This window comes from Olea europaea, chromosome 19, assembly GCF_002742605.1.
Source record: "Olea europaea var. sylvestris chromosome 19, O_europaea_v1, whole genome shotgun sequence".
Classification (NCBI taxonomy): domain Eukaryota; kingdom Viridiplantae; phylum Streptophyta; class Magnoliopsida; order Lamiales; family Oleaceae; genus Olea; species Olea europaea.
Window position 1 is genome coordinate 3,119,982 of NC_036255.1, and position 26,485 is coordinate 3,146,466.

Here is a 26,485-nt window from a genome sequence, read left to right on the forward strand (position 1 = left end):
AATTTACTTCATCAAATTAAGTTCATTTTTGCTAACTTAATTCAATGCACATATCTCTCGTCAATCCTTAATACACTGTATTGGCAAAAAACTAGTATCAACTAAAAGGGTAGTAATGTCTTTTAAACAAAATAACATTTTGTAATTGTATAATATACTTAAGGGCATCTTTGTCTTTTAATGTTCAAGAGGCCATTGTGATATTATCCAATTGTTAAAAGTCAATGTGGAATTTTGATGGTTTGATTGGGCCAATTTTAAAAGTATCCCCAAATACCACAGAGTATTATTCATTCTTGATTTACTCATTTTCACACATGATTTATCAATTTGGTTTAGCAATAGTAATGGGTTGGATTTGGGATTTACTTTCTTAAAGCCCAAGTTCCGTTTGTATAAATCTTTTTGCATACTTTTGTTTGTATCATTTTTCTCAGAAAGAAAGAAACCTTGGCAGAGTAGCCGTCTCTGATTCTTCCACCAGAATTATTGCTGGTTGTTTATCTTCCATTGTTTGTTGTCGATTTTACAAGGTGTATCTCTCGTTCTTACGGTTCTTCGAATAGAAATCTTATTGTGTACTTGTTATATATTTATGGTATAAATATAAAATGTGAAAGAAATAATCAAATTAGATAAAGTGCCAAAGTGGTGGGAAATATGACATTTGTGTGGGACGTCAGGGGTTCGAATCACTCCCCACGCAAATATTAAAATGTCTTGATTTGGGCCTTGGGCCTTGGGCTCTTGGGCTTCCTTGACTAAAATAAATATTTTTTTTTTTTGGTTATTTAATTGGTAAAACTAGCCAGTATTTTATGACTGTTGGTTTTGTAACAACCCACTAACTGCCATTAAAACACCCACTACTCAGTCATTAAAATTCTGCATTAACATGGTGAAGACTGTTACTACCATCTTGCCTATATAAACCCATATCTTGCTTTGGGAAAAGACACACAAAAAAGAAAATAGAATCAATCACTCTTTTCATATTGTGAATTTCTTATATTCGGGTTTTTATACCTATTCTGGAGTACAATTGAGAGTTCTAGAAAAACCATTCGTGATTGCTGCATAAGTGGTTTACGATCGTTGTATCCTGGGAGTGATTGTCCACGGAGGTCACAGCAATTATTGACGGGCAATTTCACTTTAGGACATCGTGCTGTCACGAGACTCGATCGGACGATAAGTTTTATATTTCTGCATTATATTGTTCTGATCACTGCTGCAACTAATTATTTTTCCAACAGTACTCTCATTTGAATTTTTCAATTATTCCACAAGAAACCTTGGTTGTAGTCGATCTTTCAAAACTTTGGTTATTGTGATGTGATTTTTTATTCATTTGTACCTTTTTTGGAACTCAAATCGTGTGATTTTACTTTTGTCTCATGATTTTCATATTTCCAGGTCAGATCTTCTACAGAAAGCGTTCCTTCTTGTGAATGTTCCAATGTTTGGGTATTGTGTTCAGAGCTATGTTCTCATTATGAAAATGTAAGAAGTTCGTACACATTTATGCATCTTTCGAATGATTTTGCATGAATAATTTTTTTGATTTTATCTTTCACATGGATCGTTTTCATTTTCAATCTTCAAGAATTATGCTATAAACTGTATTTTCATTGTGAAAAGACCAGAAATTCTCATTGTAATATTAAAAGTGGTGAAAGTGACAAGTAGAAAAACACATTTAACATAAATATCATTTCTGAGTTCAAAGGGAAGCAGGGATGATTATGAAATATCTTAACCAAATTAGGGGTAGTAGGAGAAGAAAGAATCAAGTGGAATACATATGAAACTACTGGTATGATGTTCGAAAATATGAATATCTAACATCACGAACTTCGTTAGAAACACCATCATTCCTTTGTACTTCTTTTATTAAAACTCTTCCACAGGCAGAAACAACCATGAAAGTGTGCAATTCTTAGCCTTCTAAGACTAGCCTAAACTTAAACATTAGCATTAGATTTCATCAATATTAATGTAAGAAAATAATTAATCATGTTTCATATATTTGCAAGATAATACGATAATATCTTGCATATCATATTAGTTTTCTTGCTTGTTAACCTAAATCTATTTATCATCATGATACAAATCAGCATCATTGAATGAGCTTAACTAAAGGCTTTGTGCTCTACCGGTCGAGAAAATTTCCAATATTCCCCAAACAAGGAAACTTAATACTACCTGCCACTATTAATTTGACATGTATATGCCTGGGTTCCCACTAAATAGTGGATCACAATTATAATACACATGTTAATGAAATAGTAGCATGGAGTATTGAGTTTTTATAATTCGGGAGTACACGAAATTTTTCCAAAATGCCAACCTGGAAATGATGATCGACTTCAACATCAAGCAATCAGTTTTGATAGAGTGTACAAACATGCAAAATAACATGTTACGTACCGATACACTTAGCCAACCCACTAGGGCCCATGGCCCATCTAAGCCAGACCGCGTAGCATGGTAGCAGAGGCCCTAAGGCCAATGAAGAACACACAACATCTAGAAGCATAGCCTCTGACGTGGCCCAACCGCTTGAGGACCGAAGTGCATTCTATCGAGGTGGTTCATACCGAGGTCCCTATGCCGAAGCCGAATCTCTGAAGCACATTTGCCATCACCTCTCCCAAGACGTTCGGGCTTACACAAGAATCCTTTTTGAGTGATTGATAGGACATCCATCATAGGATGCAAGTGTCTTGTTTTGTTAATTATAACATCAACTCTGCCAATTAATAAATATATAGTAGGCTAGGTAGTAAAAATGTTGCCTAAAATTAGATAAGTAAACTAACAAGATGAGGCCACGTGTACTCTAAACCGAGGGCCACAATTTAACTTGCATTACTATAAATACCCCCTCCCAAACTCCCATTGTATAACTAATGCAATATTCAATATAAGAACAACTACTACACATTATACTCTCTTGAAATACAATCGAGTTTACATACAAGTTCAACAAGTCGCGATTGGTAATTATTGTATAATCGTTCTACAAATGCATTGTCGGATTTCGAACATTGTCGTCCCTCACCTTTGAGCTACTCCCAAGTCCCCTTTTTAAACTGTTCGAGACCCTTTTGTGTCTTAACGTGTTAGACTTTTACTTACATGTGCGCAAATGGGTATGGTATCTGTTGTCTGCATGGCCCTAACCGAAAACGAGATCAACATAACATGTTTTAGCTAATAATTGGACAACCTAACAAGTTAAACTGCGAACATTTTTTCTTTTTTTGGTCTTTTCTTTATCCTTTAATATTTAGTTCATAGATAGGCATAATAATCATTTTTAAAAAATGACTTTTTAAGATTAGCAATTTTTTTCTGTTGGTCCAAAAAAGTGAAGGCTCACCCTAAAAGGAGGAGATTCCGAAGTTTACCCGAAAAGTTGATAATAGACAGCCCACCCCCACCAAAAAAATATGGCTAAAAAAAAAAAAAAAAAAACTATGAAACTTGTAGCATCAACTTGTCAAACATAACCTTGAAAAGGCGATAGCAAGGGTGTCACCCACTAAAGCTTTGGTTCATCCCGAGTTCAAACTCCTAAAGCTGTAGACTTCAGGATTTAGTCACTGTATGGTGGATGTCTGGATATTAAAAAAAAAAAAAAGAAAAAAAAAGAAGAAAAGGTAAGCATATAGCTCTCAATCTAGAGAATATTTCAATAAGGCAAAGTCTCCCTTAATCGTTCTTCAATCTTTTGCGTCTTTCTTCAAGGAACCAATCTCACATGATTAGATAAGTTGGGGAGTTGGAGGAGTCGATTTCACACCTGATGAAAGATTGGGACTCCGAGCCTAACTGGGGTTTTCTCAATTATGATTTTAATGAATTTTATAAGATTATAAATTTTAATGAGTTTTGTGAATTTGAATAGGTTCTCACAAATTTCATAAGTTTTGTGGGTTTGATTATATTCTCACAAATTTCATAAGAATCTCATCAAATATGGTGAAATTTCAAAAGATTTGCTTATATGTATTTTTAAGCTTGAAATCTATTCAAAATCTTTTAAAATCTTTCTATTAATGAAATCTTTATAAATCCGCTAATTAATGAGGATACCTAAATTTTAAAGGGTTTCATTAAAATTTCAATTGAGGGCATCAAAATTTTAATGGATTTTATTAAAATCCAACAAAATCTCAATTGAAGACACCTAAATATAGAATAACTTTTAAAATCTATCACAATCTGAATTGAGGACACCCTGTGACATATTTGCCTCCAACCTCTCTTTTTTCAACATTCCAGACCAACCTTTGATTTATTGGCCGCATCAGTCTAGATGGTTGGTTTTCATCCAATACCTCTATTAATTCTGTCATTTGCCTTGCACGCAAAAATAATAGAAGGTTGAAATTTTCATTCCCCTACGATGACTTTATTTTTAATTAAAATAAACCCAAAATGAAATAAAAAGTTATGAAGCAGAAAAGGAAAAAAGGATGGACTTAAGACACGTTTTGAAATTTTTCTTAACCCCTCTATTAACATAAATTTCTCATTTTACCCTTTCTTCTTTGGTTAAATATAAATTATATTTAGTTCCTTATTTATCTTTTTGTGCTAATATGTTACCTAGTGAAAGCCAATACAAAATTTATTAATTTTTTTTGGTTCTTTCTATTAATGGTAGAAATCTTACATAGGTTGTATATGGAAATTTCTGTCGCAATTTAACTTTCTCAAAATCGAATTTCTAAATGTTTCCAAGTTGTTATAGGACTTTAAAAGTCATTAGAGTTGATGTTGAACCGTCACCTACTGTTTTAAAAGTAAATAGACTTGATGAACTTATTGAATGATTATCTGATCCCTCATTGTAATTACCATGTCCAATGAAATTGCCTTTCAGTTGCAAAATTTTCGGCCCTTGGTGTTCAATTTTGCTCATGAATTTGGAAAGATCGTGTGTGTTTTCACTAATATAGACAACATTAGAAAAATGAAAGTCTAGAAAAATAAAAACCTCACAAAAAATGATACAATTGACCAATAAATATGGTGTCAACGAGACGAGATGAGCCAACTTGCCAACCCAAGCTTGGGGCTCAGCATTGTCTCACCACAAAAAAGGTTCGAGCTTTTTTGGGTTTGATTCGAGCTATGACTTGGCTCGTCCCCAAAAAAATGGAGCTTGGTAATAAAGATATCGATGAATCCAAACCTTTAGATAGATCAATTTGTAAAAGTTCACCGGGTCTTGGCACTGCATTTATAGGGGCCAAGCACTGGAGCTTGCCCAATATAAGAAATCTATGGGCCTAACTGGGGCCGAAGTGTAGATTCAACCACTCTAGTTGGGCCAATCCTATAAAATTTCATTAAAATGTTGTCTTTGTTTAAAAAGAAATTTTAACGTGCTACCCGGCGAACCCTATATTTTATTGGGCCTATAGGCTAGACCTTGAAAAGGTGAAAATTACATTACATCCTACTTTTAAAGATCAATATTCTTAAATTAGGACGAAGGTTTTATTATTCAAAAATCAGATATTTCATGTCTAAATATAAAATATTATAATACAAATTTCATCACAAACCCTAATTAATTTTCCCTATCCCCTTCTCTCTCTATCCCTCACTTATCTCTTCTCTCAAGAAGATGCAACTTTCGTTGTCGCTGTGAAGACGCCGTCGCCGCCACCACCGTTGCGAAGATGCTCACAACCACGCTTAAGGTACCATCGCCAGTGTTGGGCTGTGATGCCATTTGATCTAGTCCAACTGTTAGGCAATGATGAAAAGGCCCAAATTGGATTTATTACTTGGTCCATTAAATATATACCTAGAAGGCCCACTTAACCGAGCCCAATATCCAGCCCACACACCATTAGTCGCTCTTGGACCGTTGGATTGACCCGCTGATCAACGGTTGATGATATTTACTATAAATACCCTCCTTACTCCCTGTTTGGCCATTGGATCGTCACTTTCTGTTTTTCGTTTTCTCTCTGCCGTTTGGAACCTTCGAGTTCCTTTGTCTGTGTGACCCTTCTTTCTCTTCTTTGTGAGGTTCCTGGTTGATTATTTTTGTGATAATCGTGTTCTTGTGTGATTCTCCTTTGTGTGAGTAATCAACCGAAGGTAGGCAGTTTGATTTCTTGAGTCCAGTGTAGTGACCTTGGTGTGTTTGGGTTGTGAGGGTTCGTTTTGAGTCTCGGTGCCTCTGTGATGGTAAATGGGTGTGGTCTGAGCCTTCGATTGAAAGATCTAAGCCTTGATGTTGTGATTTAGGGTTTATGGTGTAATCTGCGATTCTATGATTTCATCTATGTTTTCTTGGATTCAGTTTGTAATAGCCAGTAAAGTCATCCCTATCGACATTGAATTCTCGGTTGCATAGTGGCCCTTTTTAGAGTCAGTACAAAGCAAAGCTGTGTAGCAATGACCATTGCACATGGTGGGTTTTGTTAGTGGTGGTAGTGGTCAGGTGGTCGTGGCAACGACAGTGAAGTAGATCACAGCTGCTATAGGCGTAAATCGCGTTGGTGGTGATTTTTTTTTGGTTATTGGATCTGCGTTGGCGATTTTTTTATGGTGTTGGGAATGATTTTTGTTGTTGTTGGTGGTGGTAGTAGTGATGGTATGGCGGCGACGACGATGGAACGGGACGAATAGTGCGATGGTGTGGTGAGATATTGGTGGTGACGACGATGGTGTTTTTCTACGATGTGTTGATTTGTTTGTGGGGCTGGTGGTGGTTCTAGGCTTCTAGTGACGACGATTTTGGGGGCAATGCGGTTGGTGACAGTGTTGAGGCGGTGGTCAGAATGATTTGGTTAACTGTGATTATTAAATTGGTTAATCTGTAATCAATAAATAATATGTGACCAATGAAAAAGATAAATTGTGACCAAGAGATAATGTGTGACCTAAAAGATTGTTAATTTGTGACCTAAAATTTGATAATTTGTGACTGTTTAATAAATTGCAACTCATAGTATTTGTGATCAATAAATAAATTGTGACTTATAAATTTTTGATTTGTGATCGATAAAAAGATTGTGACATATAAAATTTTTGAATTGTGAGTATAAAATAATTTGCGACATATAAAAAATTTGATTTGTGAAATATATGACTAACTAAATTGTTAATTTGTAATCGATTGTATAGATATATGGCATTATTATATTTAAATAATATTTATTATAATTAATTAATTAAATCATAAATAAATTTTAATAAATATTCGATTTTTAAAATTTAAAATTTTTGTTCTTAATTTTTAAATGAATGATACTTAACTTTTTAATAACGAATTTTCTCTCTTGAAAAATTGGATGGCCTTGCCTGGACCATATAGGGATGTCAACGAGTCGAGTTGAGTCAATTCGCAAGTCAAAATTCAAGGTTCGGACTCGACTCGAGTGAAATGAAAATGGGCTTTTTTCGAACCCGAGCTGAGCCGAGAAAATAATAAGGTTCAGCCCGAGTTGAAAGCTCGGCTTAGTTCGGGGCTTAACGAGCCGAGTTAGCTCGATTTTTTCTCTTTCTCTTTTTATTAATCACTTTTTTTCTTTAATTTTAAAGGCTCGAGCTCGCGCTAGCGAGCCACGCGAATCGGCTCAAAACCTTATCACCGAGTTTGAGCTGGGTTCTATCAAGCCTCGAGCTGGTCTGGCTCGAACCTTTTCTGAGCATAGTCACTGACGGTCCGAGTCGGTGGGCTCGATTGACATTGCTAGGGCCATATGAATGGGCCGGACCAGTGGGGCCCATCAACATCTCTAATTCACAGGGATAAAATTGACATTTCCATATCCAAGCAAAACACATAAGAAACCCTAGCTCCTGTCTACTTTATATTTGTTGGGGCTTTGTCACTTCATCATATTCCCCAATCGTCCGGCGGCCGAGAACCTCATCACAACCACTGCTCCGCTATGGTCTCTATTTAACTGCTGTCATTCTCTCTCTACATTTGCTTCAAACATGCATATATGAATTTCAGCGCATTAGTGATTCTCCGTCTGTGTTTAAATGTGTGAAACAGGCGTCAGAGAAGAAGCTGTCTAATCCGGTGAGAGAGATCAAAGTACAGAAGCTTGTCCTCAACATCTCCGTTGGCGAGAGTGGAGATCGTCTTACCAGAGCCGCTAGGGTATAATACCGTCCCCACGACAATTTTATTTATTGAATATTTTGGCATTCGAGTTCAATTTGTTTTTATTTTTTATTTTTTCAGATTTTAGAGCAACTCAGTGGCCAATCTCTTTTTTTCTCTAAGGGTAAGTTTCTCAAATTCTGAATCTACTTTGTAGGGGTTGCTGAAATGAAATTCTATTATCTGTAGTAGCTTTACTGTCTGCGAAGTACTATTCTTGTTTACCACGTTTTGCAAGTCATATGGGAATGATTTATGTTAGTAATTGATAATAAACTGCTTTGCTTTATGACTTGATGATAGATTATGAATTATGAGATCGATAACTTTGCAAATTTTCGTTAATGGTAGCTCTAAAAATGAAATAGGGCTTCTATTTCTCAATTGTGTTGGATCTCGCTTCATTTAGAAATATTAAGCACTCTTTTATTGTAAATGGATATAATTTTAAAATTTTGCTTTAACATGATGCAATTTGTAGCTTTAAGATCTGCAAAGTACTATTCTTGTTTACCATATTGTGAAAGTCATAATCGAATGGGTATATTAGTAACTGATTAAGTACTGTTCTGTTCTTTGTTAGATTATGATACTGTAACTTTGTAAATTTTCCTTAGTTGGTAGCTCTGAAAATGAAATCTGGCTAGAAGTTCTCTCAATTGTGTAGAGCAACCTCAACAGTCCCTTGACTGAGGTTGGTAATTAACATGTATATTATAATTGGGATCCACTATTTAATGGGAACCCAGGCATATACATGTCAATTTAATAGTGGCAGGTAGCATTAAGTTTCCATGTTTTGGGAATATTAGAAATTTTCTTGGCGTGTAGAGCACAAAGCCTTTAGTTAAGCTCATTCAATGATCCTGATTTGTATCATGATGATAAATAGATTTAGGTTAACAAGTAAGAAAATGAATATGACATGCAAGAGATTACCATATTATCTTACAAATATATGAAGCATGATTACAAATTATCTCTTTAATTTCTTGTCATAATTGTTAATTAAGTTCAGAAATTTTCACTGCAACTTGCAGCTGACTGTTGCTGAGGCATCCCAGGAAATAAGTTTAAAGATGGAAGGGTTTAGGAAGCTGCAGAAGTAACATATTGCAGTGCATTGTGCATTGAAAAAACCCATGCCATCAAACTTCCCAGATAGAAAAGCAAGGAAAGAGTTAGCTAAGCTGCCAACATTTCTAGGACAGAGCATTCAGAAAAACATAAAACCCAGTCTTAAGAATTCTTGAAGTTCAAAATCAGGACGCAATGATTGGGAGCACTGATGAACGAACCACGAGTTCATCCGACTGTTGGAAAATCATTCACATTCCAGACAAGCCTCCCATTCCTCCTGACAACCAACCCACCATCAATGTGCATGCTGCTGCAATTGAACCTCGACATGCCAATACTATAGTAAGGAAGTTAAATCAGATTGCGCCGCTAGAAAATCTCCGTCATGTGAAGCGTGTGCACAAGAGGTGTATGGGTGGAGGAAAATTTGAATTGTTTGTGGTTTTATGTATGGCTTTGGAAAATGATGGCAAGTGCAACCATATGCCAGAGGAAGTTCTTCAGCTCGTAAATTTGTACAATTTAAGTACTTTCATCACAAAAGTATGCAGATATGCTGCATCAACAAAGGAAGAATGGGAAGGACAATGCAAGCTATGGCCAACTTCTTTCCATCCACCCACCTACAATATTGATGGAATAACTGGATTTAGTGAGGAGGATTCACAGTCAATTTTCCGCTTCATGAAGTTTGCAGTTGGTTTGGCAAAATCTGGTATTGGCTCAGTTGTCAATGCTGCTGTAATTGTGGATCCTTCAACGATGCAAGTTATTGCAAGCTCACGAGACCAAGTCCTGTCTTGTAATACTCCCATAAAAAGGAGCAATGGAGAAACATGTTGCTCAAGGCTTCCAGAAGCAATTCAACATGACACCATTGAAACAGAAGATCGCCCATCCTTGCTTTCAAAATGTTTGTCCATTAATGCGCTTACATATAGTCGTGTTTCTTGTTTAAATCCTTGGAGCTGGCTTGAACAAAAATTACATGCAAGTTCTGGTTCTTGGCATCCTTTACAACATGCAGCAATTGTTGCAATTGAAAATTCTGCTGCGAGGGACAGGCATCTTTTTTCGGGAGATGAACGCATAGCAGATGAATTTGTTCATGAGGACTATAAGATGTCGTCTCCAACATGTTCTCTGAAAAGACAAAAGATCAACCTTGTAAATGTTAACGATGATGAGAATGTGAAATTCCAGAAAAATGATCTTCGTTTCGACTCAACCAGACCTTATTTATGCACTGGTTATGACATTTACCTTGTGTGGGAGCCATGCACAATGTGTGCAATGGCACTCGTGCATCAACGAATTAGACGTATATTTTATGCATTTCCGAATTCAAGTGACGGTGCTCTGGGAAGTGTTCACAGGTTACAGGGGGAGAAAAGCTTGAACCATCATTATGCTGTTTTTAGGGTCTTGATTCCTGAAGATGTCCTAAAAAGTGAAGCATTATTTGCAATAGGTGCTGAGAATTGTTAAACTGCAGTTCAGGTTTTCTAGTTGTTCCTAGAGTTTTAGGAAAGTGAATATTTTTTTGCTGGGAAGGATAATTTTCTAACTCAACGGTTTTTTGAGGAATACTTGTAATTCAAGAAGGATATATTCACTAGAATTCAATCACTTGTGTGCCATCCTTGTAGGAATATGGGCTGTTACAAGAAGCTGCCAAGGTGACGGGAATTGAAACTGAGAATCAATTGAAGACTGGAAATAAAACAGATTTTGATTTAGTTTTTTCTTTTCTGATTTGTTTTCTTTTCTTAATTATAAATTGGAAGGGGGGAATTTATTTATTTATTTATTATTATTATTATTATTTTGGCCACTTTCGAAATTTGTTTCTCTACTACTAATTATGCATCACTTGGTGGTCGAGTTTACTCGTTCCTGCGATTGATGTCTTCTAAAAAATTACTGGGAATCCTGTACAGCTTATAAGATTTGGGATTTAATTTTTCGATTGCAGTAAATAAATTATTTAGTACCATTCATAATTTATGTGCTGCTATTCATGTAATAAGCTTCAAAGCTACTATGCTACAAACTTCATTATCAAGAAAATTCTCATTAACGTTGTTAATAATATGATCTAAGTTAAGTTGCCGTCTGGTAGAAATTTTTTAAAACTCAATTTTCAAATTTATTTTTAACAATACATTTTACATTCTCTCAATAAAATAATTTTGTAAATGAATCCGTATTTTATTCATATTTTTTAATCTTACATTCTTTAATACGATCACTTGTCACAAAATTTTATTCTCAAAAAGTCTACGTCAAATACTTTACATCTCAAATGTCAATTGATTTGAATGGATAATGTATATGTACAAAATTAAATTAATGATTGTACACATTCAATAACTCCATAAGTTAATAATTTTTGGATTAATCAATATTTCGATTTGTTATTAAAATTTATATGTTTAATTGTTTTATACATGTCATAGTCAGCGGTTTCAATGCGCAATTACGGTTTCATTTCATCATTGGTTCCCCTTTTCCAAATTTGCGATCAATTATGCCAAAGACAAATCATAGTTGTCCCCACTTCCCACTAGGCTGGTAAAAGGATTAGGTAACGGGTTAGGTCAGATGTGGTAAAGCATATATTTAGCCGTACAACTTAAAAGTTGCTAAATTTTTTTAATCAAAATCAGCACTTAATTTTAATAACATATTCATCCCCTATTTGATGGAGATTAGAATAAAATTTTTAGAAGATTTTGATAAAAGTTAATGAAATGTGTGATTAAAAAGTTGTGAAACCCATAACATGTGTGGTTAAAATTAATTGTTGACTTTAATTTAAATTAAAATCTAGATTTTAATTGATATCAAACAGGGGCTCAATAAGATCTATAACTTTTTAACTACACAATATTGGTCAGCTAAAGGCAGGCAAAAGAGGAAGTGCCATTTCAATCTGTCGCAGGTCTGAATCATTAATTTATCATAAAAAACGTACTAAAAATCTTATTCTAATTTACACCAAACAAGGATTTAATGTGTAAATAACTCTCTTTGTTTATGCCACGTAATATTAATGAATCATAATTACGAGTTCATATACGAAGCTAGGATTTTTAGCTTGTGGTGGAAATGGCACAATCATGGTGCTAATGTGCCGATATTGCTATGGTGATTTACACTGTTTAAAGCAATCGATTACACAACGACATCTTGTAGAAAGAGTGATATTTGAAGAAAACAATAAAATTAAAATTTTATTGAGAAAACATAAACCTAATCAATTTTGCGTTGATAGTATATCAAATATGTAAATGAAACTAAAAGTTGGGGATTGAAAAGTTCTGCTTAGAGGTTGGGGAAGAATTAGGTATAGAGGCTAAAAGTTGATAACTAATCATTAAAATTTCTTGAAAGAAAAAATTAAGTGAAATATAAAGTGGCATATGGGGTTTGAACCCGAATACCTAATCAAAACTTGATAGTTATATTATTCTCAAGATATTTGTTATATATCGCGTTGGGGCAAACTTATAAAATCCTGGATTTTTCATCATGCAAAAATGAAATTTTAAGCCATCGTGGAGACAGTTGATCAATCACTGAGTTCATCACTTTTCAAGAGAAAAATGAAAGTAAAAAAAGATTGTTGTCTATTTAGCATCAACCACTAACGATGTTAATATAGGTGACAATATTTTGTGATAACCAATGGGTTTATGTCCATATTTCATGAGAATGATATCAATTGGGGACGAATAATAGTATTTTAAATAGAATCTATCATACGTTGACATCTAGATGGATAATTAAACAGTATTAGTGCCAGTAAGCATTATCCTATTTTCAACTATTTATTATGAGTTTAGAAATGATTTACTAAGCAATTAAATTAATTAATGCATTTATTATGATAGTGCAAATCATTTATTATGAATATACCTAGCACCAGCGGTGTCTATTCGCAACTTGCATGACAGTGCAGTTTACAATTGGTGAACAATTATAATTTTTTAACTGATTTTAAACAGTGGATCCCACTGTCATATACGTAGGTGCTAATTGCTAGACATGATTGGTGCTGATAACATAATTTCTTTAATTAAATTAAGGCACCACTAGTATTATTATAAGTCTAAATCGCTCAAGAGTCAATCTTGACTATGCCCATGGAGACTTTCGACCCCACTCTAAGGAGAAAAACTCATGGTGCAACCATCGAACGAGGAGCCATCACCTCATCTGATGGCCCATCTTCGCCTAATGAAGTGAGTCAACCTTGGGACTTAAGGTGGTAAAAGAGAAAAAATCAAGCCGCGAGGTGGCGTCACCTCATTGGATGAGGGTGGGCCACCTGATGAGGTGGTGGCTCCTTGTTCGATGGTCACACCATGTAAGACGGTGTGACGTCCCATCGAAGTTTTTCTCTACTCTAATAGGGCTATAAACTTATGGCTTGGTGATCGAGAGCTCGATCAAAGTTTTGGACTATGTTCTCCCAAATGCAATTCTTCAAGGAAGTCTCAATCTTCAACTCAACCACAAATCGATGTTAATCTACTTATGATCTAAAACTTGAATATGCTATGCCTTTATATAACTCATTAACTAGTGCGATTTTACTCCATAAAATAGTTTTAATTCACAAAGGAAAAAATATTCGACATGATTTAGTCTAACCACTAATTGATATCCTAGATTATCCAAGTCCATTCCATATCCTTTAAGCTTGACCATAAAAGCTGGATTGTTGAACTGTAACACTACTTGATCTCTGAGTGATGAAAAAAGTTCTTTGCATTGTTTTGAAAATTATTTCAATATAGCAGATTCAAGAAGTAGACGTAAGACACCTGGCCAAATTCAACATTACACTTTTAATTCTACAAATTACTATCACAATTTTGTAAAACGGAAAGTAGCTTATAAATTCAAAACACTTTAGTCATAGAGTCTGAATTTAACAGTGCTTGTTTGGTACAAATTTTAAATCAATTAAAATCAATTTTTTGATCGTTATTTCACTATTTCAGCCGTCATTTTTGAATTCTTCTCTCATATGTAGGACCCACTTCATCTCTAATGGTCAAAAAATCAATTATCAAAATCTCTACCAAACAAGCATGACAAGAATTTAATATTAAAGGTTGATTTAACTAGCATGTCATTTTAATGAATTTAGATAACAATGTAATACAATAATATTCAAAAAGATTATGCACCAGTAATTAAATTGAGCAGTGGTATTTCATTCACTTCATATAGATTTAAATTCACTACGATTGTGTTATGATTTCAAGCATTTGATGGATGAAGTTCAATAATCTTACTAAGGCCTTGTTTGGGAGATATTTTTCTCCCATTTTCAACAATTTTTCAATCATTATTGGGTCCCATGTCGACTGCAATATTTGACCGTGGAAAAGTAAATCCCAATAATGTTCAGATCTCACGATGAATGAATTAAATATTAAAGGGTAAAAATGTCTTGCTATTTTAAAAGTGTTCCAAAATTGCAACTCGCCTACATGGATAACAATCAGATTTTGGCTTCAATTTTATCCAAAATCACTCCTAAACAAGGGCTAATTATACAAATAAATTTCACTTAAAACAATTAAATAAATGTTAATCCATAAAAATTATATAAAAAATCGCCTTTCTCGACCAGCTCAATTACCCTCCTAATCCACCCCATTCAAGATCAAACAAAAAGTGGAACTAAACCAATTCTAAATTATCGAACAAATTCTTTCCAATGAGCTACTTTCAGTCTAAAATCAATTTCAAGACAAGGAGATGGACAATTCTAAAGAGGTGTAAATCTATTATATTCCAAGTAACACCTGAATTGGTACACGAGTACCATCTCTTATACGGCAGCTTTCTAATTTCTACAAACATTCGTTGTGCCCTTGATCGAAAATTTTGAGGTGTGAGTCCTTGAAAATAATTTTTTTTTAAAGAATTTATGGCTAAAAATAAAATTAGATCCCATTTGAACCATATTATTGTAAAAATAAAAATAAAAAATATAGTCGTTATGAACCCACATAAATAATAAAAAATCAAATATGATAATTTAATATAATAAATAATGATCATATTTTTTATTTTAATGAGAATATAATAGAGCTCCCGCTAAATACGCCCTTTTTTTTTCCCCTTCCATAATCAAAAGACCGCATGGCTTCATTGCCGGTGGGGCCGGGCAGCATTTGCAAAATCCACCACCGACCATCAATATCATCATTATGGTCCTAACCATGATCTTGACCAAGCTTCAGCTCCACCACGACGACTACCACTATCACCTACCACCGCCGTGAAACTGTCTGCCAACATGGAAACCGACAAGGTACCACTTCGCTGTCGTTTTCTCTATAGATTTCTTGTCATTTTTCTGTGTTTTTTAATGAAATTTTGGACTGGGTTTCTCTTATTTTACCTTAAGATTCATTGTTTGCACCATCTAAGTCTTTGTTGCATTTTATAAGGTTTTACTACTACTTGATTTGAAGTTCTCTTTGAATTTGAGAAATAGCACGTGTTTGTTACTATTATTACTGTATATTCTCTTCCCCCACCCCCCTCTTATTTTCTTGGATCTTTCTTAATGCAGTAAAAGAATATATTTTCGACCAATTATCTTTCTTTAGGTCCAAATATTTGTATTTTGCCCCCTTCTTCTTTTTACGGATTTCTTGCATTTTCTTATTGTGTTTTGTGTAATAGTTAAAGGCAAGCCTTGTTTTTTATGAATATTTTTTGCAGCTACTGTGAGATTTTTTAAGCTCTGTTTATCTCTTGCATAAGTTTTGATATTCTTATTTGTCCTTTCAACTTGTTTACTTTTCTTGGGTAAAGTTTAGCTTCTTTTCTTCAACTTTAGGTAAATTGTGGTTGAATCTGTTGAATGGAGGGTTTGTTTCATGCAGTCGCCTCCTGATGGTCGATTCTCCTTATAATTGCAGTACTGCTTCTATTACAAGTTTTCCGTCATTAAATGCTTTCTTAAAAGTTATAGCTTGCATCTAGCATTGCCTTATTGTTCTAAGCATAGCATATATCTGATTCTAGGGCTTTTTTGGTTTCCTGAATTTTTACATTTCCGAAGGCATGTGATAGGGATATTAGGTTGATGATTCTCTGATTAATATGGTTTACTCGAGCGAGGCTGTCTTTGCCAGTTGAATTACTATAAGTGGAATCATTTTGTTTTATCAATGACACCGTAACTTGAATTTTTACAGGAAATGCCAGATTCTCTAGTCGATAGAAATGGTCCAATAGGTGGTCACTTTATTTCCACTACAATTGGAGGCAAAAATGGCGAGCCCAAGAGAGTTAGTGCCTGGACTTCATCATTTCCATTTTAGTAACTATATGCATGTTCTGAAAATCTGAGTTCCTAAAAGATATTTTAGAATTGTTGAGATGATAATCCTGAAAGTTGATATATTGAGATTTAGTTCCTTTTTACTCTTGGGAATATGAATAATTGATTGCTTCACTAGGCTGTCGGCTCTAAGGGATTTTCATCTTTTTAAATGTTTGCAGACCATTAGTTACATGGCAGAGTGTGTTGTGGGTACAGGTTCATTTGGAATAGTTTTTCAGGTGTGCTTTCTGATTTAGTAGTAATTTTGTTGATTCACAACATATTATAAAATTAATGATTTGCAGTCTCTATTAACTAGGCAAGATGCTTGGAAACTGGAGAAGCTGTGGCCATAAAGAAAGTTTTGCAAGATAAGCGATACAAAAATCGTGAGCTGCAGTTAATGCGCTTGATGGATCATCCAAATGTGATATCTCTGAAGCATTGTTTCTTCTCTACTACAACCAAAGATGAGCTTTTCCTCAATTTGGTCATGGATTATGTCCCTGAGACAATGTACAAGGTCTTAAAGCATTATATTAATTCGAATCAAAGTATGCTGCTCATCTATGTCAAACTCTACACGTATCAGGTTTTATTCGTTGGAATTTGTTTTTCCTTTGTAACTTCTCTAAGTTTGTATAACTCTAATAAAATTATACATCTTTATCAGTTATTTAGAGGGCTTGCTTATATGCACACAGTTCCAGGGGTCTGTCATAGGGATATAAAACCTCAGAATATTTTGGTAAGCCATTTCAACACCACCTCTTCTGGCACCTCCCTTTCCTGTATGCCCTGCTGGATTGAATTGGACTGTTTGGTAAGTTCTTGCAAATCATTACTACTTATTTGTCTGCAGGTTGATCCTCTTACCCACCAGGTCAAGATTTGTGACTTGGGTAGTGCTAAAGTTCTGGTACATTCATATTTTTTATCACTTTTCTTTCTTATTTCCTTAGCTACAGTCACACACTGATGAAATTATGTGGTGGTGTTATTTAAGCTCATTGTTTGATGCTCTGTGCATATTAATTACTCATTTTAATCAGGTGAAGGGTGAAGCAAATATATCATACATTTGCTCCCGTTACTACCGGGCCCCAGAACTCATATTTGGTGCAACAGAATATACAATGTCTATTGATATTTGGTCAGCCGGTTGTGTCCTTGCTGAGCTTCTGTTGGGGCAGGTTTGTGATATACATTCATGAAATTTTCAGAATGGTATTCTTCAATTTCTTACACAAAATAACTTCTTCACAGCCACTGTTTCCTGGAGAAAATGCAGTTGACCAACTTGTGGAAATTATCAAGGCACGTCCTTCATGTTACTCTATATTTTTATAGGTCCATTAAAACCAGTAATGATACAATCATTTACTAAGTTTTAAGTCTTTCTAAGATAGGTTCTTGGTACTCCGACTCGAGAGGAAATTCGATGTATGAATCCAAATTATACTGATTTTAGGTTTCCTCAGATCAAAGCTCATCCCTGGCACAAGGTATGCCAGTTATTATCCACCCGCAAAATGTTGATTTTCTCAGCAGTCTATAATATACAATGCAATTTCTGTTCAGAAGCACATAAGAAGCTCTTTTGTCAGGTTTTTCACAAGCGGATGCCTCCTGTAGCAGTTGATCTCGCTTCACGACTTCTTCAGTATTCACCGAGTCTTCGCTGCACAGCAGTGAGTTTGACTTGCTCTTCCTTTAGAAAATGGATTGCACTATTTGTCCCCAACCTATACAGTGTAACAAGTTTGTCCCCAACCTTTTCTTTGGCATCGCCGCCCCCAGTGTCATATTTAACTAGTCCCAATTAGACAAAAACTGTTCATTTTGCTTTTAACAAAGCAGGTGTAGCTGTGTAGCAATGCATGTGGAAAATAGGTAAATGCAAAAAATTATTTTCTAAAAATATAGGAGAAGCGAATTTTTTTTTAATTTAAATAGTTTTTTTTTTTTTTTTTTTTTGTTTTTGTTTTTGTTTTTTTTTTTTTTGTTTTTTTGTTTTTTTTTTTTTTTTCGCTTTCCTTATTTCTGAACTAACTTGAATAGGATCATCTTTCTGTTTCTAAATTTTAGAGATAGGGTAAACGCAACATTAAGGTTAGAGTTTGTGTTGTTTGGTAAAACTTTGTTTTCCATTTATGATTAAGATTTGAAATTTGAATTGATTCTATGATTTTAAATTTATAACTACCGGCATTAGATAATGACGGAAGTTTAGCCACAATTAGCAAATTACTTGAGTTCTTCCAATATTTGGCAAATATATGTAAATTTTGTATCATGTTTATCATTTGCCTATGCACTGCCCATATATGAACTTGTGATGCTTCCTGGACAGACTGCATTTGCCAATCCATTGTTCATATATTTGCAGATGAACTTGTGATGCATCCTTGACAAACACTGCATTCACTGCATTTGACATTTTTATCTTGTTTAATAATTCCACTTGGTTGTGGTTATCAAGTCATCTGTGTTGATAATTTGCTTAAATATGCAGAATTTCCATTTTAATTTGATATAATCTGAAGCGTATAATTATTGGCTTTTACGACAACGAAAGTAGGGATCCAAAGGTTGCTTTAACAGTAGAATCGGGTTGCATTTGATTATCTAATGGATTTGTGGAGATGTTCTTCATAACCTAGAGCCTTGATTGTTTTCTGCCTGCTGCTTCCAATTTTGTGGTCTATAACTGAAGTCTAGAGCCCGGGATATTTCTTCTTTTATGTCCAATTGTTAGTCAAACCATATCCTTCCATGGTGGTTGGAGATTGGAAAACAAATCTATGACCTGCAACCCACTCTAGCATGTATTTATCTGTTATCTTAACACCAAAATATCCGCATTGCAGTTAGCTGGAACATCGCCCGAGTTGATAAACCGGCTGATACCTGAGCATGTTCGACAGCAAGCTGGTGTGAACTTTCTCCATCCAGCAGGGACGTGATTACATTGGTGCAACCTAATTTGTTGGTGGACATGTAGCAGCAGGAAGGCCCTCTCACTAATATTATGCACATTTTGGCCAGGAGCAGTGGTTTCTGACCACTCGAAATGTTTCGTGGTGACTGCTGGGCTTAACGTGAAAGTCGGTGGAATCTTTCGACATTGTTGTGTTAGCTAAACAAATTTAGATGCTTTTGTACATTGTTGTAGTCAAATGTAAGAGTCCAACTGATCATATTATTCGTGTCTGGTCAGGAAGATTTCTGAACGGAACCGCTGCAGGAGGGCTCAGCATAGTTTTGTGACGTCACTTAAATGACCATCATGTTTGTGCTAACATGTTACCTTCTGAAAGCTAATACAAAATTTACTAATATTTTTTGGTTCTTTCTATTAACTGTAGAAATCTTACATAGGTTGCATATGGAAATTTCTGTTGCAATTTAACTTTCTCAAAATCAAATTTCTAAATGTTTCCAAGTTGCTATTGAACTTTAAAAGTTATTAGAGTTGATGTTGAACCGTCACCCATTGTTTTAAAAGTAAATAGACTTGATGAACTTATTGAATGATTATCTCATCCATCATTGTAATTACCATGCCCAATGAAATTCTCTCAGTTGCAAAATTTTCGGCCCTTATTGTTCAATTTTGCTCATGAATTTGGAAAGATCGTGTGTGTTTTCACTAATATGGACAACATTTGAAAAATGAAAGTCCAGAAAAATAAAATCCTCCCAAAAAATGATACAATTGACCAATAAATAGTGGTGTCAACGAGATGAAACGAGACGAGTCAGCTTGCGAACCCAAGCTTGGGGGTTCAACATTGTCTCATCACAAAAAAAGGCTCGAGCTTTTTGGGTTTGATTCGAGCTTGGAATTGGCTCGTCCCCAAAAAAATGGGGCTTGCCAATAAAGTTATTGATGAGTTCAAACCTTTAGATGGATTGATTTGTAAAAGTTCATTGGGTCTTAGCACTGTATTCATATGGGCCACGGGCCGAAGCTTGCCCAATAAAAGAAATCTATGGGCCTAACTGGGGCTGAAGTGTAGGTTCAACCACTATAATAGGGCCAATCCTATATAATTTATTAAAATGCTGTCTTTGTTAAAAAGAAATTTCAACAGACTACTCGACAGAACTTGTACGTTATAGGGCCTGTAGGCCAGACCTTGAAAAAGCAATCACATCCTATTTGAAGATCAATATTCTTAAATTAGAGCGAATGTTTCATTATTTAAAAATCAAATATTTCATATTTAAATATCTAAAATTATAATACAAATTTAATCACAAACCCTGATTAATTTCCCCTTTCATTTTCTCTCTTTATCCCTCACTTATCTCTTCTCTCACGAAGACGTCACTGTCGTTGTCAATGTGAAGATGCCACCACCATCGCTGTGACCGTTGCGAAGACGCTCACAAACCGTGCTCAAGGCACCATCGCTGGTAAAGTCATCCCTGTCAACATTGAATTTCGGGTTGCACAACGGCTCTTTTTGCTTAGAGCCAGTGCAAAGCAAAGCTGTGTAGCGACGACCAGTGCACAGAGAAGTTGAGATATAGATCTCACCTTTAGCGGTCCAGATCACGGTTGAAATGTTGCAGATCGTGGTAGTGGTGATGATTTTTGTTGTTGTTGGAAGGTGTTGGTGGTTTTCCACGTTTTCATGGTGTTGAAGTTTTAGGGCGGGTTTTGTTGTTGTTGGTGGTCGGGTGACTGTGGCAATGACGGTGAAGTGGATCGCAGCTGCAGTAGTCGCAAATTGCGGTGGTAGTGATATTTCTTTGGCTATTAGATGGGTGTTGGTGATTTTTTGGTGGTGTTGGGGTTTTCATATGGTTTTTGTTGGTGATAGTGCGGTGGCGATGACAAGTCTTTGTTGCATTTTATAAGGTTTTACTACTACTTGATTTGAAGTTCTCTTTGAATTTGAGAAATAGCACGTGTTTGTTACTATTATTACTGTATATTCTCTTCCCCCACCCCCCTCTTATTTTCTTGGATCTTTCTTAATGCAGTAAAAGAATATATTTTCGACCAATTATCTTTCTTTAGGTCCAAATATTTGTATTTTGCCCCCTTCTTCTTTTTACGGATTTCTTGCATTTTCTTATTGTGTTTTGTGTAATAGTTAAAGGCAAGCCTTGTTTTTTATGAATATTTTTTGCAGCTACTGTGAGATTTTTTAAGCTCTGTTTATCTCTTGCATAAGTTTTGATATTCTTATTTGTCCTTTCAACTTGTTGATTGGGGGTGGGGGTGGTTCTAGGGAGGCGATTTTGGTGGCGATGCGTTGGTGATAGTCAGGGGCGGATCCAGAGATTTCGGACTGTGGGGTCAAAAATGAAGGCTTCGCCCTTCGCGGCTGTGCCGTTGTTGTTTGGGAAGAAATTGTTAGATATTTTTCATCATTTTGCATGTATTTATTTTTTTTTGTTTTGCGAATGATTTGTCGTCCCGACTAGTGTTTGTCGTTGTGCAACAGGGATCGACCTGCCCGATCAGGTCGCGGGAGTCGAGGGGGGCAACGCCCCTGAAAGAGAATTTTATTTTCAAAAGTCTTTGAATAGGCGCATCTGTTCGTTTTGACTGCTACTTCCAACATATGTGTTCTTCATTTCAAGGGACATACCTATTCAAATGGTTGCCTCAATTTCTATAAATTCTGAGCGAATTCTCGTTTGCAAAACACATTAAAAAATATTCTTCTCTCTTTCTCTTGGCATCATCAGTTCTTTTTCGAGTGTCTTCTTGGTTTGATCAAATAGTCACAATTTGAATCAAACGTCTCCATTGTATCCTAAGAGAGATTTTCTATCATACCCCAGTCGTGACTTTGTTGGATAAGGAAGAAATATCTCTTAAAAGATAACGTTTTTCGTATCCTGGAGTTCTTTAAATTTTCAGATTTTCCTACATTTTTCTCATCAGAAATCGGTGGGGAGACAATGGAGTGGAGAGTGGATTATGGTCTTAGGCCTATCATCTATGGACTATGGATTAATGGATATGGATAATGGATTGGAGTCATTGGATCATATGGATATGGATGATGGATTCTCGGCATTGGGCTAGCCAGCTAGGAATTAATTGGAACCCCCAAATGTTCATGAATAACTGTTTTAAAATAAAATAAAATAAAAAAACCATGGGGTCATTTGACCCCACATGATCCCATGTGGGTCCGCCCCTGGTGATAGTGGTGAGATGGTCATAATATTTGGTTTATTGTGACCATTAAATTAGTTAATCTGTGATCAGTAAATAATATATGACTAATGATAAAGATAAATTATGACAAAAAATAATGTGTAATCTAAAAGATTGTTAATTTGTGAACTAAAATTTGATAATTTGTGACTCATAGTATTTGTGATTTGTGATCAATAAATAAATTGTAATTTATAAAATTTTGATTTGTGATCGATAAATAAATTATGACCTATAAAATTTTTAAATAGTGATTATAAAATAATTTGTGACATGTAAAAATTCTGATTTGTGAAATATATGACTAATTAAATCGTTAATTTGTGACCAATTGTATGGATTTGTGACTTTAATATATTTAATTAATAAAATATATAACTAATTAATTAAATCATAAGTAAATTTTAATTAATATCTTATTATTGAAATTTAAAACTTTTATTTATAATTTTGAAATGAGTGATATTTAATTTGTATGTCTGAATTTTTTGTCCTGGAAAATTGGATGACCCTGACTAGACCATATCAATGGGCCGGACCAGTGGGGCCCATTAACATCCCTAATTCACAGGGATAAAACTGACATTTCAATATCCAAGCAAAACGCATAAGAAACCCTGGCTCCTATCTAATATTATACTTGTTGGGGCTTTGTCACTTCATCATATTCCCCAGTCGTCCGGCGGCCGAGAACCTCATCACAACCACGGCTCCGCTATGGTCTCTATCTCACTGCTGTCATTCTCTCTCTACATTTGCTTCGAACATACATATATGAATCTCAGCGCATCAGTGATTCTCTGTCTGTGTTTAAATGTGTGAAACAGGCGTCAGAGAAGAAGCTGTCGAACCCAATGAGAGAGATCAAAGTACAGAAGCTTGTCCTCAACATCTCCGTTGGCGAGAGTGGAGATCGTCTTACCAGAGCCGCTAAGGTATAATACCACCCCACCCCCCCCCAACCAATTTTATTTATTGAATATTTGGAATTTGAGCTCAATTTGTTTTTATTTTTCATTTTTCAGGTTTTAGAACAACTCAGTAGCCAATCTCCTGTTTTCTCTAAGGGTAAGTTTCTCAAATTCTGAATCTACATTGTAGGGGCTTCTGAAATGAAATTCTATTATTTGTAGTAGCTTTACTGTCTGCGAATGATTTATGTTAGTAATTGATAATATACTGCTTTGCTTTATGACTTGATGATAGATTATGAGACTGATAACTTTGCAAATTTTCGAATGGTAGTTTTTTTTTAATTTAAATAGTTTTTTTTTTTTTTTTTTTTTGTTTTTGTTTTTGTTTTTTTTTTTTTTGTTTTTTTGTTTTTTTTTTTTTTTTCGCTTTCCTTATTTCTGAACTAACTTGAATAGGATCATCTTTCTGTTTCTAAATTTTAGAGATAGGGTAAACGCAACATTAAGGTTAGAGTTTGTGTTGTTTGGTAAAACTTTGTTTTCCATTTATGATTAAGATTTGAAATTTGAATTGATTCTATGATTTTAAATTTATAACTACCGGCATTAGATAATGACGGAAGTTTAGCCACAATTAGCAAATTACTTGAGTTCTTCCAATATTTGGCAAATATATGTAAATTTTGTATCATGTTTATCATTTGCCTATGCACTGCCCATATATGAACTTGTGATGCTTCCTGGACAGACTGCATTTGCCAATCCATTGTTCATATATTTGCAGATGAACTTGTGATGCATCCTTGACAAACACTGCATTCACTGCATTTGACATTTTTATCTTGTTTAATAATTCCACTTGGTTGTGGTTATCAAGTCATCTGTGTTGATAATTTGCTTAAATATGCAGAATTTCCATTTTAATTTGATATAATCTGAAGCGTATAATTATTGGCTTTTACGACAACGAAAGTAGGGATCCAAAGGTTGCTTTAACAGTAGAATCGGGTTGCATTTGATTATCTAATGGATTTGTGGAGATGTTCTTCATAACCTAGAGCCTTGATTGTTTTCTGCCTGCTGCTTCCAATTTTGTGGTCTATAACTGAAGTCTAGAGCCCGGGATATTTCTTCTTTTATGTCCAATTGTTAGTCAAACCATATCCTTCCATGGTGGTTGGAGATTGGAAAACAAATCTATGACCTGCAACCCACTCTAGCATGTATTTATCTGTTATCTTAACACCAAAATATCCGCATTGCAGTTAGCTGGAACATCGCCCGAGTTGATAAACCGGCTGATACCTGAGCATGTTCGACAGCAAGCTGGTGTGAACTTTCTCCATCCAGCAGGGACGTGATTACATTGGTGCAACCTAATTTGTTGGTGGACATGTAGCAGCAGGAAGGCCCTCTCACTAATATTATGCACATTTTGGCCAGGAGCAGTGGTTTCTGACCACTCGAAATGTTTCGTGGTGACTGCTGGGCTTAACGTGAAAGTCGGTGGAATCTTTCGACATTGTTGTGTTAGCTAAACAAATTTAGATGCTTTTGTACATTGTTGTAGTCAAATGTAAGAGTCCAACTGATCATATTATTCGTGTCTGGTCAGGAAGATTTCTGAACGGAACCGCTGCAGGAGGGCTCAGCATAGTTTTGTGACGTCACTTAAATGACCATCATGTTTGTGCTAACATGTTACCTTCTGAAAGCTAATACAAAATTTACTAATATTTTTTGGTTCTTTCTATTAACTGTAGAAATCTTACATAGGTTGCATATGGAAATTTCTGTTGCAATTTAACTTTCTCAAAATCAAATTTCTAAATGTTTCCAAGTTGCTATTGAACTTTAAAAGTTATTAGAGTTGATGTTGAACCGTCACCCATTGTTTTAAAAGTAAATAGACTTGATGAACTTATTGAATGATTATCTCATCCATCATTGTAATTACCATGCCCAATGAAATTCTCTCAGTTGCAAAATTTTCGGCCCTTATTGTTCAATTTTGCTCATGAATTTGGAAAGATCGTGTGTGTTTTCACTAATATGGACAACATTTGAAAAATGAAAGTCCAGAAAAATAAAATCCTCCCAAAAAATGATACAATTGACCAATAAATAGTGGTGTCAACGAGATGAAACGAGACGAGTCAGCTTGCGAACCCAAGCTTGGGGGTTCAACATTGTCTCATCACAAAAAAAGGCTCGAGCTTTATGGGTTTGATTCGAGCTTGGAATTGGCTCGTCCCCAAAAAAATGGGGCTTGCCAATAAAGTTATTGATGAGTTCAAACCTTTAGATGGATTGATTTGTAAAAGTTCATTGGGTCTTAGCACTGTATTCATATGGGCCACGGGCCGAAGCTTGCCCAATAAAAGAAATCTATGGGCCTAACTGGGGCTGAAGTGTAGGTTCAACCACTATAATAGGGCCAATCCTATATAATTTATTAAAATGCTGTCTTTGTTAAAAAGAAATTTCAACAGACTACTCGACAGAACTTGTACGTTATAGGGCCTGTAGGCCAGACCTTGAAAAAGCAATCACATCCTATTTGAAGATCAATATTCTTAAATTAGAGCGAATGTTTCATTATTTAAAAATCAAATATTTCATATTTAAATATCTAAAATTATAATACAAATTTAATCACAAACCCTGATTAATTTCCCCTTTCATTTTCTCTCTCTATCCCTCACTTATCTCTTCTCTCACGAAGACGTCACTGTCGTTGTCAATGTGAAGATGCCACCACCATCGCTGTGACCGTTGCGAAGACGCTCACAAAC

The 26,485-nt window shown here is 35.1% G+C and overlaps 2 protein-coding genes across 6 annotated transcripts; both read left to right on the forward strand.

Moving 5' to 3' along the window:
• Window positions 1–7,834: 7,834 nt before the first annotated feature.
• On the forward strand, window positions 7,835–23,994 carry LOC111368509 (probable inactive tRNA-specific adenosine deaminase-like protein 3). Of its 3 annotated transcripts, XM_022989780.1 has the most exons (4): window positions 7,835–7,931; window positions 8,039–8,146; window positions 8,231–8,273; window positions 9,190–10,980. In XM_022989780.1, exon 4 carries the CDS (start codon window positions 9,422–9,424, stop codon window positions 10,715–10,717), a length of 1,296 nt encoding a protein of 431 aa, XP_022845548.1. In that variant the 5' UTR covers window positions 7,835–7,931; window positions 8,039–8,146; window positions 8,231–8,273; window positions 9,190–9,421; the 3' UTR covers window positions 10,718–10,980. The 3 variants fall into 3 exon arrangements, 1 of the variants encoding a protein (XP_022845548.1); XR_002697997.1 differs by lacking the exons at window positions 8,039–8,146; window positions 8,231–8,273; window positions 9,190–10,980 and adding exons at window positions 23,604–23,711; window positions 23,802–23,994 and having other exon boundaries at window positions 7,870–7,931; XR_002697996.1 differs by lacking the exons at window positions 7,835–7,931; window positions 8,039–8,146; window positions 8,231–8,273; window positions 9,190–10,980 and adding exons at window positions 23,387–23,496; window positions 23,604–23,711; window positions 23,802–23,977.
• Window positions 15,385–18,479, forward strand: LOC111368511 (shaggy-related protein kinase zeta-like). Of its 3 annotated transcripts, none has more exons than XM_022989781.1 (10): window positions 15,385–15,566; window positions 16,462–16,554; window positions 16,769–16,828; window positions 16,909–17,181; window positions 17,263–17,337; window positions 17,452–17,508; window positions 17,642–17,782; window positions 17,856–17,906; window positions 17,999–18,094; window positions 18,197–18,478. In XM_022989781.1, the coding sequence occupies exons 1-10, from the start codon at window positions 15,552–15,554 to the stop codon at window positions 18,413–18,415; spliced, it is 1,080 nt and encodes a 359-aa protein (XP_022845549.1). In that variant the 5' UTR covers window positions 15,385–15,551; the 3' UTR covers window positions 18,416–18,478. The 3 variants fall into 3 exon arrangements, with proteins under 3 accessions (XP_022845549.1, XP_022845550.1, XP_022845551.1); XM_022989782.1 differs by lacking the exon at window positions 15,385–15,566 and adding an exon at window positions 15,655–15,705 and having other exon boundaries at window positions 18,197–18,479; XM_022989783.1 differs by lacking the exon at window positions 15,385–15,566 and adding an exon at window positions 15,988–16,181 and having other exon boundaries at window positions 18,197–18,479.
• Window positions 23,995–26,485: the final 2,491 nt, after the last annotated feature.